Source organism: Melanotaenia boesemani, chromosome 7, assembly GCF_017639745.1.
Source record: "Melanotaenia boesemani isolate fMelBoe1 chromosome 7, fMelBoe1.pri, whole genome shotgun sequence".
Lineage (NCBI taxonomy): Eukaryota > Metazoa > Chordata > Actinopteri > Atheriniformes > Melanotaeniidae > Melanotaenia > Melanotaenia boesemani.
In genome coordinates, this window is record NC_055688.1 from 34,870,355 (window position 1) to 34,885,976 (window position 15,622).

The 15,622-nt window shown below is 39.7% G+C and overlaps 1 protein-coding gene across 3 annotated transcripts; it reads left to right on the plus strand.

Moving 5' to 3' along the window:
- The first annotated feature begins 963 nt into the window (after window positions 1-963).
- ap1ar (adaptor related protein complex 1 associated regulatory protein) lies at window positions 964-11,696 on the plus strand. Of its 3 annotated transcripts, none has more exons than XM_041990417.1 (10): window positions 964-1,150; window positions 2,422-2,470; window positions 2,554-2,580; window positions 3,894-3,919; window positions 4,006-4,102; window positions 4,265-4,363; window positions 6,053-6,114; window positions 6,488-6,561; window positions 6,681-6,803; window positions 9,466-11,696. In XM_041990417.1, the coding sequence occupies exons 1-10, from the start codon at window positions 1,080-1,082 to the stop codon at window positions 9,735-9,737; spliced, it is 900 nt and encodes a 299-aa protein (XP_041846351.1). In that variant the 5' UTR covers window positions 964-1,079; the 3' UTR covers window positions 9,738-11,696. The 3 variants fall into 3 exon arrangements, with proteins under 3 accessions (XP_041846351.1, XP_041846352.1, XP_041846353.1); XM_041990418.1 differs by having other exon boundaries at window positions 6,056-6,114; XM_041990419.1 differs by lacking the exon at window positions 4,265-4,363.
- The last annotated feature ends 3,926 nt before the right edge of the window (window positions 11,697-15,622 follow it).

The following is a 15,622-nucleotide window of genomic DNA, read 5'->3' on the forward strand; positions in this document are numbered from 1 at the left end:
TCATCATCTTGAAAATTTACAATCTTTTTGGAAAATGTGATCCCTCTTACATACTGAGGCCTTTGTGATATGACTGATGTAACATGCATCTGAATGTTCAGTTGATTTTTTCTTTTTAAAAAATAAAGATTATGAAATAATTTATGAGTATTTGTCTTGAGAGTGTTTGTCAGCAGACCGTGCAACGCAACAAACTGTCCGAATGCTGCCTTTCATTATTTTAATTCCACCTCATGTGTTCTTCAAAATTGGGTTATTAATTTTGAAAATCAATTTTTCATACTTTTATATTTATTCTGAATAATTTACATTGCAATGCTATTACATCTAAAAAAAACTCCCCACTCATATGTTTCACTGTGTCTAGAATGCTTGTGCAAACAGTATTCATGATAGAAATGTGCTAAAACTGATCCAGCACAATAAGAAAGTGTTATTTTCCAACAACAGCACAAGTTTCTCACATTCTGCTGGCTGAAACCATGCCCTTGCCTCAGATTTAGTCTATATGTTTCAAACCACGGGACAATGAGCTGGATGACAAAGAAGTGTCAAGATTAAATACACCTTGAAGCCCTATAAAGGAATTTAAAATCTTCTGTTAGCCAGAGATACTGCACTGTCTGTACTGACTAGCTGTGTGTTTTGTTCTCCTTGTGCACAAAAATAAATGTTACTTAAGTCAATTTTCTCATCTGAACCTGATTAATTTTTTTCCACCACACAAGTCATAAATTAGCATGATGTACAATATATGATAATATTATCAGTCCTCTTAGGAAACAAAATTAATTACATAAACTGCACCTAATTCCATTGAAACTTTTTTATTGTCGACCCCAACTTGTTGAAGACATTGTTAGCAGGCGGTTTGAAACTTCCAGAAAGAGACAGCAGATGGCGCTGTTTCGTTTTCTCCAGTAACCGCTAGTCTGACATCAGCCGGCGAGGAAGGAGGATGAGGAAGTGGTTCGAGCACACTGGGCTTGAAGATGTCGCTCCCTGCTGCGATGCACCAGCAGCAGCTGTCAGGAAAGTGCTAGCTAAGCAGCTAGATACCAGTAACATCTGACAATGCGATGGGTAACTGCTGGGCTTACTGTGTTGGGCTTTTCAGGAGAGAAGCCAACAGGATCCAGAGAGGAGGCGGGTGGGTGAAATAAAGCTTTAGCTAGATGAGCTAACTAGCATGGAAGCATCATCTGAACCAGCGTATCCGGTTACTGATAATGTAGCTAACAGTTTGTCTACTCTGTAACTGACACTTGAGTATAGCTTTGTTTATTTATTTATCTTTCCAATCTGCTAGTGGTGTATAATATATAAAAAAAAAAAAACAAATAACCAAGAGTCAAGTCAAGAGTTGTTTGGGGTCTAACCTGCGGTCAGGCGTTGCCACCGAATCAAGACCCCACCCCTACTGTTGACAGCTTGGACGGAAAAAGTGGCTAGCTCTAATTTAATGTTAGCATTAGCAAACACTGTCTCAGATTTAGGAAAAGTCTTGGACGGTAACTCTAGACATGTGTATAAAACTTCTAGTTTGTCTTGTCTTGAGAACCTGGCTATCACTTTTTTTTCTGGTTCTGCCACTAAACTGTAAATAATTAATGTTCTTAGTCTGATTTCACATTGTCCTTTGTTAAGATTAGAGCTGAACAATCTGCTCCTTCTACACGTTAACCTATTAAAAATGGACTACTACTAATATTTGCCAATACTTTAGTAGTGTTGATAGTAATGATAATAATATATCAATGTTGTATAGGCAGTTTGGAAATATAATTATAGATATGTTCAAGAATTATTTATTGATGTAATATAATCACTATCTCATAATTGAGTTACTGGTCAAAACATGAGTAACAGCTTCATTAGTCTTTAATCAATATTAAGAACATAAATGCAAAAGTGCTCATGTTAGTTATCACAATTCTTTAAATGACCAATAAGCCAAATACTAATTTTTTTAAGGTGTCACAATCCTCTAAGAGTTTATTAACAAAGACAATGACAGGCCTTTAACATTTGAAGGAAGTTTCCACACTTTTGCAGTTGCAGCTAGTGAAGCCTGTTCTTCAATCAAAAGACTTTTCCAAATCATTTACAGGATCAGTTGTAATTATGGATTGTTTGCAGCATATTTGACACACCTGTGTTAACAGGAATGTTACACACCAACCAAAAACAGATTCTTATGTCTAGATTCTTACTACAAAACACGATTTTCTCCTCTTATCATGAATTTATATTAATGTCAGTTGTAAACAAAAACATAATCATCCAAATCCCAAACATCAGGTTTAAATATGTTCGCTGTTTTTTGTATTCGCAGCAATCTGATGTCTGAAATGTAATTATCAGCAGCAGATTTTTGGTGTTGCATATTATCTCTCCCATTAACTGTAATTATTTCTACAGGTCAAAATACTTCCGCAGCAGTACAACAGGGGAGCATTATACGATAGAGGTACGAGTCCTACATTTCTCTTCTCTCATTTATTGAGCAATGATCTTTGCAGGGTTACTAAACGGAGTCTTTTTATTCTGCAGTTTGAAAACCTGGTAGAAAGTGATGAGGTAAGTCTGGTTCATATTCACAAGCTTTCAATATCAGGAATATATTTAACTTCCAGGAAATTGTTTTGTCCCCCCCCCCCCCCCCCCCCCCTCCCCCATTTTTGCAAAGAAAACCTCTCCTTAATATCTTATTGCCTCAGTCTGGCATGAGATATGATTCTGCCAGTTGTTCCTTAAGTGAAGAAAGATCTATGAATATGTTGTGTTTTTGTCCGGCTCTTCCAAACTCCTCCATTCAAGCCGTTGGAGCAGTGAGCTTCTCATTTCCTTTTGGCACATGAAGCTTAGCTGTAAACTGATGCCAAACATCAGGACTGGTTCTTCCAACGTTTGACATGAAACCGGGATATCTGACCTGCAGATTTAAAGCAGAAATCCTCAGCTGTGTTGTTGACAGTTGATTTTACTCTTGTTTTGAGCAAAATCCCCCTTTTCTGTCTCCACACATTTTACTAGAGTTACAAAAATCTTTTTAATAAATGGGCAGATAAAAAAATGAGCCATTGGGTTAAACAGCTCATTTTAACTGGCGCAAACTACTTGGATGTGAAACCACAAATTCACTCCTCAGATGAAATATTTCCATCGTATTCCAGCTTTGGAATAAATCTCCAGCAGCGTTAAACAGTGCAGAATATTTTCCCAGAACAGGTAAGTCCTGCTGAGGGTTGCAAGGCTCAGGAAGCAGCAGCAGTGTGAGTATACAGCACTCAGCCAGCTGTCTCAGGTTAAAGTTTGCAGGAGCAGTTTTCACTCTGACTTTCCACAAATGAGTTAACTGAGTGCCAAAGTTAAACCTGAAACATCAGTTTTCTGAGCAGATGTGCAGCCTTTAAATCACGAGGCTGTTCTGCTGCCTCATCAGATTAATCCTGCAGTACTAGTTTATTCACTTGGCCCTTCAACCCACCAGACACAGAGCAGATTCTCTGATGTTTTGTTCATTGAGCATCTGTTATTCAAACCATGTAAAGAAAACTATTTGGTCTTTACTCTGATTGCTCTGCTGCTTCGGGTCTGACTGCATTACAATAGACTGAGTGTCTAATTAAAAGTCAGACCTCACCGGTGCTCTGAGGAGACGTTTTGCTTTCTGACAGTCATCCTCAACCCAAGATGGCTAGAAAACAATGAGGTGCAGCCCCTGCAAAACCATCTCTGCACTCTGTTGGCCATTGTCCATTTTCCCTTCCAAGGTTTAACTCGATTACTCTGCACAAGCCCCAGAATAGCAGCGCTTGAGTCAAGTGGTGCAGCTGGGCGGATGCACTTCACACTCCGACTCTTTAAATGTTTTCTCTCTTGCTTTCCAGGCTGAGAGTCCACAGCCCTGCCCAAAGTAAGAAGTCTGGACTCAATCTAAAATAATTAGATCCCGTTTATGATGTTAAAAAGATAAATACATTTTATTCTTTTCTATTTCAGGCCTATCAGCGAAGATGAGATAAACCACCTGAAAGAGCATCGCTACGCTGCTATCTCCGACAAACAAGTCATGATAGACCAAAAACTACAAGCTGAGGTGAGATCCAGTCTGTCTTCGTTAGGTTAGCAGCCTCCATGATTTCATTTTATGTTTTGGACCTGTTTTTTGGCTTCTTTTTTATTATTATTTGCTGCATTGTTTTTTCTGTTTTTGTAATTTTCTGTTTTGTGTTTGTTTTGTTTTGTTATTTCTGCTCAGTTAGAGGCACAAGAGGAGAAGTTGAGGCTAGAAGAGGAGGCTAGAAATGCCGCCCAGCGTGAGGCCGCCAGGCTGGCACGAGAGCGAAAATTAAAGGAGGTGAGGCGGCCCTGAGCGCTCCCTTCTGCCCCTTTACCTTACCGCTCGGCTAAAGCAACTTCTCCTCTAACCTGCCGCCTCTGTAGGGGGTCACAGCCTTTCAATTCCTCAGTCTTCTGTTCTCTTTAGAGGCTTTGTGATGCTGCCAAGCCATTGTAAATTTTTTTTAATGTTTTTTGCCAATTATTGTGGGCATTATTTTTTATTTAGAAGCTCTTAATGGCAAAATTATCCCCAAATCCCCATAGTAAGTAATCCTTTAAAATATCACTTTTTCCTCGTTGCATTTGTGAGTTTCCTAAAACAAATTTAATAAAAATCCATAACTTTTTGAGTAATGTTGCTAACAGACAGACAAACCAACCAATGCCGAATGCATGACCTCCACCTAAAAAACATCATCTGACTACAGAATTTATTGAGCAAACTGGAAATAAATATGTTACATCAACTTCTCCAAAAACTTCTTGGAGGACAAGAAGTCTGATATATGTGTGATAAAGGTGTCTCTCCCTCTATACAAAGAGATTTATCTTCTTTTCTTTTATTCATTTATTTCTAACACAACTTAAAACAGACATGTACAAAACAGAAGGGAAAAGACATAAAGACCAAAGAGGACGAGGTAGAAGGAAAGAAACTTATTTTTCCTACCAATCATTAAAAATTACATTACAATCAGCTATATTAGTTTAATATGATTTTGTAATAATTCTGATTATATCAACTGCTATAAAAACACTTCATGACCACAGATTAATTACACCTTACTGCTACCCAGCGGTCGATTTAAAGCCAGCACACCTGTCCTCCAGGTATTTCCCAGACATTTCTTTTTGTATTTGCTTTGTGAATTTCTTTATATTTGTGCTTTACTTGAACTCATCACTCAACTCATTCCATAAATCCACAAACAGATCAACACATCCTGCTCTGTGTGGTGTTTTTTTATGCAGATGGCTTCAGATTATAAGCCCCTTCCTGGTCTTTCTTAAAGTTTCCAGGAAGTAAATTGTTTCTCGCTTTTATAACAATAAAAGCTGGTTTCTGTTTGACCAGGTCCCCTAATCTTACTATGTTTGCTTTAAAAAAAAGTCTTTTAATTCATATCACAAACAAGAATTTTATCTTTTCAAACATTTAAAAACCTTTTTTTATTCAACTTGAAGAATAAAGACAACTCAAGATTAATTAAAAGAAAAAATAAAACAGCTAAAATCAGAGTTCATTGGCCTCCTGTAGCCAGGACTGAGTCTTTGATTCATTTGTTCAAATGAGACATGAAAAGTCAAACTCTCTGCGTACTACTGAAGTTAGATTATATCTAAGTAATCACTTCAGATTATTAAGACTTTTTTGCATGAAACTGTAAACAAGCTTTGATCATGAGTAAAATGAATACCTGCTGAGCTGTTTCACACTGCGTTTAAAAAAAATCCTACTGAAGCAGTTTCGAAAGCCCTGAAATTTCTCTCCAGGTTGGTGACAAAGTGAGTGAATAAACACGAGTTTCTCTTTGATTTCTTTTCTTTCTTCCCTGCTGCTGCTTTTCGGGTTAAAAGGAAAAAGAAAATCTGCTGGTTTTGTCTTGTACGACACCAGAACAGGAAAAGTTTTGAATCATTTAATCTGTTTAATTTTTTCTAAATGTCTGAAAGATGTGAGTAAAATCTGTGATTTTGTTTGCAGCAGTCTGTCCAGAGGACCCGGGGGAAAGCCGACGGCTCCAGCAGTGAAACCCAGCAACGAAAGTGAGTGGCTTAATAATTACGCCCCAACGTGCTCGGTAATTTCTGAAGACGTTCCCTTCGGCTCTGATTTACACCTGTTGAGTCGCTTGTCAGATGTAGGACTTTTTCTTTTCTCAGCTCTCAGCAGAGACTTCACGTTAAAGCGGCGAACACTTAGTTTGGTCCTGCAGTCGAACGTTGTGCTGCCTGCAGAGAACATATTAAAGCAGTGCTAACTGACTTATACTGAGCCTGAAAGCAGCTCTGAGCTCACCACAGCGTCCTCTTTTATCAATGTTTTTGCCGTTTCTGGTTGAAGCGTTTCTTTTTCTTTAATTTGGCTGTGCTGTGAGTAAATATCTGCTGTGATTATTGTCTTCATGGCGCCTTGCAGACAAACCTCCGGGGAGGATTTTGATGTCTACCTCCAGAATGTTAAAGCTCAGTCTGAAGCTTTCAGGAGCAACAGTGAGTAAATGGTCTCTATTTTCCTTCCACAGTTTACTAAATGTGAACATTAATGATGATGTGCCTTCAGAAAAGAACATCCGTGTTCTGAGTTGCATTGACTGTCTGTCTGTCATCAGGACTTCCCTCTGACACAAACGCTGTGACACCCAACACGGAGTACAGCTGGGATTTCACCACCAAGACCCGCTCCACCAATGATGATGGGACCTCGCTGGATCTGGAGTGGGAGGATGAGGAAGGTAAGAGGTCACAAGAGGAAGGCGTAACGTCAAACGTGGCACCGCTGTGTTTACAGAAGTAAATATGGATGCTACACGTTTTCAAGTGTGTGTATCACTTTTGAAGTTGTTGCTGGAGAAAATTCTAACATTTTTCCGTCCGTTGTTAACATTCGTTTTTACCGTCTCCTCCAGCACAGAAATGTTACGTCTGTCTCGCTTCGGTGACGTAAAGTTCAGATGAAATGCAACGTGACCGTTCAGACTGAGGCCATTTGACAAAGATTGGAAATGATCCGATTCAGTACCACGTATGAAAGTAACCTGGGTCAGTTTGTGCTGTTCAGACTGTAATAAAAAGATCAGATGTGGAGCACATGGGCAAAAATGTGGGACTGAGTCACTTTTGCCTTCAGAGTGAATCTGGCTTAATGGGCTTGACACACGGGAGGTGACCAGCAGCTGAAACTCATCGCCACCCTGGTGAAACCCAACACACGGGACGCGACGGCTGCAGTGTCGCGCATCGCGTTCTCAAAGAAATTTGATTGGTTATGATATTGGAGAGAATTTTGCCTTTTTTAAAGGCATGAAGGATGAAGAGTCAGAAGATTTTGCTCGAATTGACAGAAATCTTGCTGTTGACTCTACTGAACCAAAGAGAAAGAAAACTCTGGGTTCACCCTATGTTACAAACTAGGAAACAGCATGATGAACATCATCATGTGATGGTGGACCGCAAGGCTGAAGATAAATCCAGGACCTACTTTCAGACAAATTCACCCTGGCGCTACGTGGCTGCCTTTTTATTTACATCTCTATAATCTTAGCGTGACATATCATAAAGTCTGGAAAAGTAAGACACAGCTAGAATCATCTGATCCTCCATGTTGGAAGTGTTTGCAGACTGCGCTGTGTAGCCTGCTCTCATTGGTCAGTCAGTGAAACCCTCGCTTTCTCTATTTTCTTGTGTCATGTCACAAGCCGACATGTGCACGTCTACGTGAATGAGCGCAACATTTCAAATGCACGAGTGTCGCCTGTCGCTTGGCTGGAGGAGGGCAGAGATTTTCAACTCATCACGCAATTTCCATAGAAAACGATGAAAAAAGGAGCCTCATCGCCTCCCGTGTGTCCAGCCCAAAGGGTGATTGTGGGGGCTGTCCCTGGAATCTCCTGACTCTGACCATTTAAAGAGATGCCCATCATCATCAGCTGATGGCTTCCTGAGATATTGACCTTATAACACCTGGAAAACTGCTCAGGTTCAGTTCTTGCCCTCTACTGTAGCACAGTTCCTCATCACTTTACTCATTCCTAGCTGAACTGAGCTGCTGTCCTCTGGTTTCCACTGAAAGTAATGTGGGTTCCTTTTTAATAATAATGCATTTTATTTATAAGCGCCTTTCTTCACACTCAAGGTTGCTGTACAGATAAAAATATGGTAAAAAAAACACTAAATAACAATTAAAAAATAACATCTTGTAAAAACAACAAAGCAATCAGCTGATAAAGACACTGTCCAGGCTCGCCCGTTCATAGAGGGAAGTCAAACCTGAATAGGTGGGTTTTTAGCTGTGAGTGTGCAAGTAAACTTGTATTGTGAAGATTCGGGGTTAGTGAATTCCACAGCTGGGGGGCTGAGCGGCTCTGGTGGTACAGACGGGAACAACAATATGAAGGTCTGAGACATATGAAGGGGCGAGGTTGTGAATGGCCTTGTATGTTAATAGGATCAATTTATACTGAATACGATATGTGACGGGAGCCAGTGGAGTTTCTGTAGCTCGGGTGTGATGTGGGAAGTAGATGATGTCATTGTAATAATACCAGCTGCTGTGCTTTGTACTAGTTGTAGCTTATAAGGCACAGGTGTCAAACTCCGGTCCTCAAGGGCCGGTATCCTGCAGGTTTTCATTGTTTCCCTGATCCAACACACCTGACTGAAATTAATGGGTTATTGTGAAGAAGTTGACAAGAAGCTGTTGGATCCATTTGATTTTATTCAGGTGTGTTAAATCAGGGAAACAATGAAAACCTGCAGGATACCGGCCCTCGAGGACCGGAGTTTGACACCCATAAGGGTTTTTTGGGGGGACAGCGTACAGAAGGGAGTCACAGTAGTCAAGTCAAGAGGAGACTAGACTGAACCAGAATGGCAGCGGTGTGAGGGAGGGACTAAGACTCTTGATGCTGCGGAGATGAAAGTAAATTGACCGAATTGGGGGACGTGAAGGAGAGTGTGCTATCCAGGATGATACCCAAGCTCCTAACATGAAGGGAGGGAGATAAACATTGACATTTTCTACTGTGTTCTAGGTGAATTTACTCTGACACTGTAACACACATGTTGATTCTGACATGTCTGTAATAATCTTACATGTCTGTCATGCAGCCCATGTAGTTGTGAAGAGAAACATCATTTAAAGTGTCGTTTCAGACACAAGGCAGAAAGAAAGCCTTGTCAAAAAAAGCTTAACAGACTGTAGCTGTTTGTTTTTATAACATGTTCATTGTGGCGCCCTGACATAGACAATCACAGATAAATATGATTGATCAACTCTGTCTCAGTCATGGGTGGGAACAGTCTGCAGTTCTGTCCCCATGAGACACCAGATTACTGCCTGCAACACTTGTTGACTCCACTAACTTCGGTGTGGCTCTGCATGTCTCCGTTTTGCAGGAATCAATCGTGCGCTGCCAGTCTGGGAGCGGTCTCGGACGGAGGAGGACATCCTGCGCGCAGCTCTGAGGCCCGGCTCGAAGCCGACGACCAGCGGGCCGACCTCGGCCTCAGAGGACTCCAGCGCTCTGGAGTGGGAGAACGATTTTGTGAGTACTCACCCAGAGGACAGCGCAGACGCCGAGTTCGAAGGGTTCGTCAATCCCGTCCTAGACACTCCCTCCGAGGACACCTCGGACTGTGGCCTCAGGTCGGACAACCAGGACAGATAGTGTCCGGAACCAAAGGAGACGTTTGTCGGGCCCCCTTCATGACAAAACCCACCAGCTTCTTGCCTCATGAAACAGAAATGTACCTTCATGCTGTCGGTTTTCTGTAAAGAAACTGTGGTGCTGCTGGAAGATGTGGATCTCCTCACCATGGTACGGTTCTGTCAAACTCATCATTTCAGTGCCTTCATTTGCTACATCAGCCAACCATTTTATGCATCGTAATGAGCGGGTTACATCCATCTCCATCTTACACGTTCTCCAGTAAGTGCTTCTTTTCAGTAAACAGTGCCCAAGTGGTCGTACCAAAACCAGAATGTCGCCTGCCTGGATGCTTAGAGCCCATTATTCTCACGCATGGAACAGGTTTCACTGCTTACTGAGGGAGGAAGTATCCTTTTTAAATCCCAGTGCCTGGGGACCAAATACGGTTCCAAGCTTAGCGCTGCACTCAGTGGCAGTGTGTGAATGTCCCAGCTTAACTTTTGTTAGGATGGGATGAAACCAACAGAAGCACAAAAATACATTTACACAGGAAATCTGCGTCATTTAAGTCCCTCCTATGACTGATTCAAGTGTGTGATAGCAAAGAAAAAGAGGAACTGAATCCCAATCAAGAGCAAAAAAATCTATTAAACTATTTAGCCAAATTATTAATGTAATAAATTCACCCGCTTTTTTAAGTTTTGGTTGTTTCCTCACTTCTTCTGGGGCAGTTGAATTTCATCACTGGTTTTCAAACTGACAGGTTACACAACATTATCAGTCATAAAAAGATGGAAGTTATAAACCTGTTTTAACACATTGGGACAAAGAACAATTGATCTTCTTTGATGTTGTGCCTGTAGATAACGGTGATGTTGACAGACCACTGCAGAGTAAAAAAAGATAAAGAATTAATAAAAACTTTATATTTGTGAACAATTATGAGCAGCTGGTTTAAGCTCTCAAATGTTTTCTATAGCTTTCTATAAGAAGCTGAGACATGACTTACATTTAGTGTTTCAGAATACACCCAAATTTTACTGAAGTTGTGGAATTAGTAGGATCTTTTTTTACTCTCCCTTTTCCCTCTTTTTTAAAATAGATTTTTCTATTTTTTGATTTTTTGGTGGGGGTTGGGGGTTCTTTCTTGGGGACAAGATCATGTTATGATTTTATTTCAGCTGTACTGTGCTGACAGGATTAACAGGCAACTTCTGCTACTTAACAAGGCAAGCGCAACATATAAATATTAGCATATGCACTGACTAAAAAGATGCAATTATTTGATCAAATCAGAGGTTTTACCACATTTTCCTCCTGAAATCTGCCTTGAAATCCTGCCCCCTGCTGGGATCAGGATAATCCTGTTTTCTTGGATCAAAGTCATCCAGAACCTATTTAGAAGTTGTGAACAACACAACCTGAAGGCAGGTCACAACTAGCATTGGTTACATAATCCAATCCGATTTCAGAATCCTTCTTTCTGTTTTTGAATGACCATTTTCAAGATTTGATCCAGTCCGATAACCGAAATCTGATCAGATTACATTCGAACAACCGGCCCCATGAGAGAAATCTGTTGTCGCAAAGTTACAGTTTTTATGTCATTCATTAGAGTTCATCACCTTTAATGGGCACAGTCTCAAAGATGATCAAATATCTTAAGTTACATTTATTTCTTTAGCAGATTATTTTATCCAAAGTGACTCAGTAAAGAGCAGGAAAATAAATGTGTGTTAACAGCCAGCGTTAGGAAGTGAAAGAAGAAAAACTAATTCCGTGGGATGTTTTTCTCATTTTTCCTTCCTGTATTTCATTTAGTTGCTTGTTTAGTGGCAGCAGTGGGAATTGATTTCCAAACCGCGTGCTAGCCAGCTACACTCTCAAATAAAACAGTTTTCATTCACAGATAAAAAAAAAAAACATCCTCACTCTTGTTTTGTTTCCTCGTGATAATAAAAGATGCATTTTTCTTAACATGGGATCAAAGAAATAAAACCGACTGTTACTCTCAAACTATGATTCGATATTATCAGCAGGTATAATAATTTTCCATGATGATGCAGACAAAAGCATGAAAACACCTGCTGTCTTTTTCAGAAATCTAAATTACAAACTTTTATCAATATTATTGATAAGTCAGTGAACTATTGCTAAAACTGATGGACAGAATACACGGCAACTAGTAATGAGAGACAATCTGCACATAGACGAAGCAGTTTATTTGTACAGCACATTTCATTTACAGGACAATTTAAAGTGCTTTACATAAAACAAAAGCATTACAGATATTTAGAAATAGTAAAAGGCAGCAACACATAGCAGGAATCACAATAAAATAATAAATTACATTAAAATGATTAAAAGCAAGACGAGTTAAAAAGTTACCGTGTAGATTTCATGCATAGGCGCATGAGAAAAAAGTTTTAACCTGGATTTAAAAATGTCTGCGTTTGGTGAAAGTTTAATCTCCACTGGCAGTTTGTTCCAACAGCTAAATGCTTCATAAAATCTGTCACTGTTATTACTGGATTTTGTTTAGGAGAGTAATAAATAAAGTTTTGAGAGGAATAAATCGGTATTTGTTCTGACATTGATCCGTTTTGATCCGGGCTGCTGAGTCTGGATGGGACGAATCAAGATGACCGAACATGCAAACGTGGCTCCGTTTCTCTTTTCTTGCACCATCACATGTGGTCCAGCAGCAGCTGGAACTAAAGTTTATCACTGATCATTTAATCTGTTTGAATCAAACGTAGTGTTCCTGTATGTGTGGGATTTATTTTTTATGGAATCAGCTCTTAGTAAACGTTCGCTGATGAGGAGGAGAGTGAGCTGTTTAACGTGCACTACTTCACATGAGACACGGGTTGATGTGCAGAGATTCTGAATATGTGATTGTATAATAAAAAAAATAGTGTTTTTCTCTTTTAACACAATGATTTGCTTTGATTATTTGATTTTGGATTAATCACTGTAAACGATGTAAAGAAAGTACAACTGAACATTCCTCGTCACACTGAGCTTAAAGAAATAAAACACACAAAAAAAATGTTTTTATTCCCTGATTCTGGATGTTGTCCTCTCCTACAGGTACATTATATTGGAAAACCACCATCAACTTAATAGATCTTAGATATATTGTTAAAAGTAAACTGTCTATATCAATTATATTTGAAGTGATGTTTTACCCTGGCATGGCATGTCCCTTTATTTCCTAACAAACATGCCTCCAATACAACTAAAAACAAATCATCTGATTTGTGGCATTAGTTCTTTGTCACAGCGGTGAACTGAATCCACCAAAAACCACTTTATCCTCCTTATTTATGATGTTTCCAACAGTTTCTAAGCCTGACATTTAGAGGATGGCCGCAGGACGACCCATCTGATATATCACACAATCAACCTCTGAGTTGTGGCTCACGCTCCCTACCAGCCGATGGCGGTAATGCACCAAATCGTGTGCCAAGTGGCAAGAAGACAAGGTGATTTACGATAAGTAATGGCTAACTGTGACCAGAGCGGGACAGAAGAATCTCTAAAGAAAAGAACTGTTAGCCCTTTAGACAGAAAGTTTGGGAAAGAAAAAACAAATTTAGTTTACCCAAAGCACCTCTATCTCAAAAGTCAAGCACGCATTTATTGAGGCTGCAGTTTCAGGTTTAACACCTAGCTTTCAACACATTGACCAGTGTATGTTATCTTGGGGGTCATGGCTCAAAAAAGTCAAGAACCACTGGTTTAAGATGCAGCCAGGAGCTGCAAATCAAATAGATTTAATTAGCTGATCGTGATAAGTGGGAGCTCCTCTGTTAAAGCAGAAGATTTTGGCAGTTTGATGCATTGGAGCATTCAGGTGTGTGTTTACACAGTGCCAAGGAGGAAAGACATCAGCTCTGATCTTAGAGATGCAAGTGTTGCATCCCATCGATCTGGGAATGGGAATGAGGAGTCTGTCATTCTACAGAGAGAATGGTTATTAACAAGTGGAAAACATTCAAGACCATTCCTACCAGTGGGCACTTCAGCAAGTTCCCCCCCGAGGTCCGGCTGTGTAATTCTTAGACAATGTAAAACACCCAAGAGCTACACCTCAGACTCTCCAGGCCTCAGTTAGTTTGTTAAATGTTAAAGTTCATGACAGTCCACTTAGAAAAAGACTGAACAAAAATGGCTTGTTTGGATGGGTTGCAGGAGAAAACCTCCCCTCTCTTAATCCCTGTTGCCCCCAATACCAGGGGCAACGTGCGATGGTTATATCAACACATTTTAAACATCCACATTACCAGAAGAATGTCAGCTAAAAGCTCAAGTAAACCAATTTTAGGAAAACAAGACAATTAAAACGACAAGCATTTAAACAGAGAAATGTTGAAGACAAGCAAACGGGATTTAAGGGGGTTACAAAAACATGGCAGCATAGCTTCGACGTGAGTCCGACAGATAAAGCTTAAACTGTGCCATTCAGTAGAAATCAGTAGACAGCAGTAAATCTGCAATAGAATGACTGAAAAAGAAAAGAATGAAAGTTTAATAACGGCTGAAGTCTTAAACTCAACCTGACTGAAATACTGTGCTGGGAAAGCTGTGTATGAATGAATGCTGTAACCTCAACGAACTGAAGCGGTGTGAGGAAGGATGGGCTAAAAGTCACTCTGAAGGTCGTGTAAAAATCTGATGTTTTATTTCTTCATAATGTGTAAAACTTTAGAATTCTGAGAGGTTGTATTTCTTTTTATACTACTGTACATATCAAACACATTCAAGTTATTTATGTCTCCTCAGTTGTGAAAATATTCTCTTCTACATATTAACATGATGCACTGTACTGTGCTTTCTTTAGGGTGGGTAACTCACAGCCTGTGTCATAAATCTCATTGACTGAATGCACTCTAACAACTGCAGGCGACATTCAGATTAACTTCTCTTTATTCTTTGTTTTCTTCCTCTCTCACCGGTGGAGGATGCTGTAGCTAGTCAACCACCCTCCTCCATCTAACTCACCTATAGGACGTTTTCTCTCTCGTTCTTTCTCAGCATATTGAGAAGAACAGCTAAAATAAGCATCTTTGACATTTATCTGCGCTAAAAATAGCTGTTGCCTGTTTAAAATCTTGCTGTCATTCAATTTCCTGTCAGCTCCCAAACATCTTACTCAAAGTGCTGAACTTTATGTGCATGATGAGAGTCTGCTGGGAAACGTTCCCAGTAGAAAAGAAAATGAGCTGTTGTGTATTTATATTTTTAGGAATGCTTGGAAGAAGACGACTGTTATTAAAAGGTTGTAACGGCAACAACATAACAGTCAATTAACAGGCTAATTCCTCTGGTATGTCATACTAATTACAGCTTCAATCCCCCCAAAAGTTAAAACACTATATAAAATATAAATAAAAACAAAATGCAATGATTTACAAATCTCATAAACTCATATTTTATTCACAGTGTAACATAAACAACATATAAGATGTTGAAATCGACATTTGGCCATTTCATGGAAATTATTAGCTCATTTTGAATTTGATGGCAGAGCCTCTCAGATGGAAAGATGGAGGTTCACCAATCTGAGACTGAGTCCAAAAATTGTGGAACAATCTAAAAAGAAATCCTCAATATAAAATTGTGAAGACTTTGAAGATCCCACCATTTATAATGTATAATATCAAAAGATTCAGAGAATCAGGAGGAATCTCTGTGTGCACAGGACAAGGCTAAAGGTCAAAACTGGATGCTGGTGATCTTGGGGCCCTCCGGGGGGCACTGCATTAAAACCAGACATGAAATGACTGCAGACTGGAAATCACTGTCTATGAAAACAGTTAACAGAGACACCTCCATCTTCTGTGGACCAAAGCTCGTCTAACCCATAAGAGCCCAACGTGGCATATTTGTCACATTCA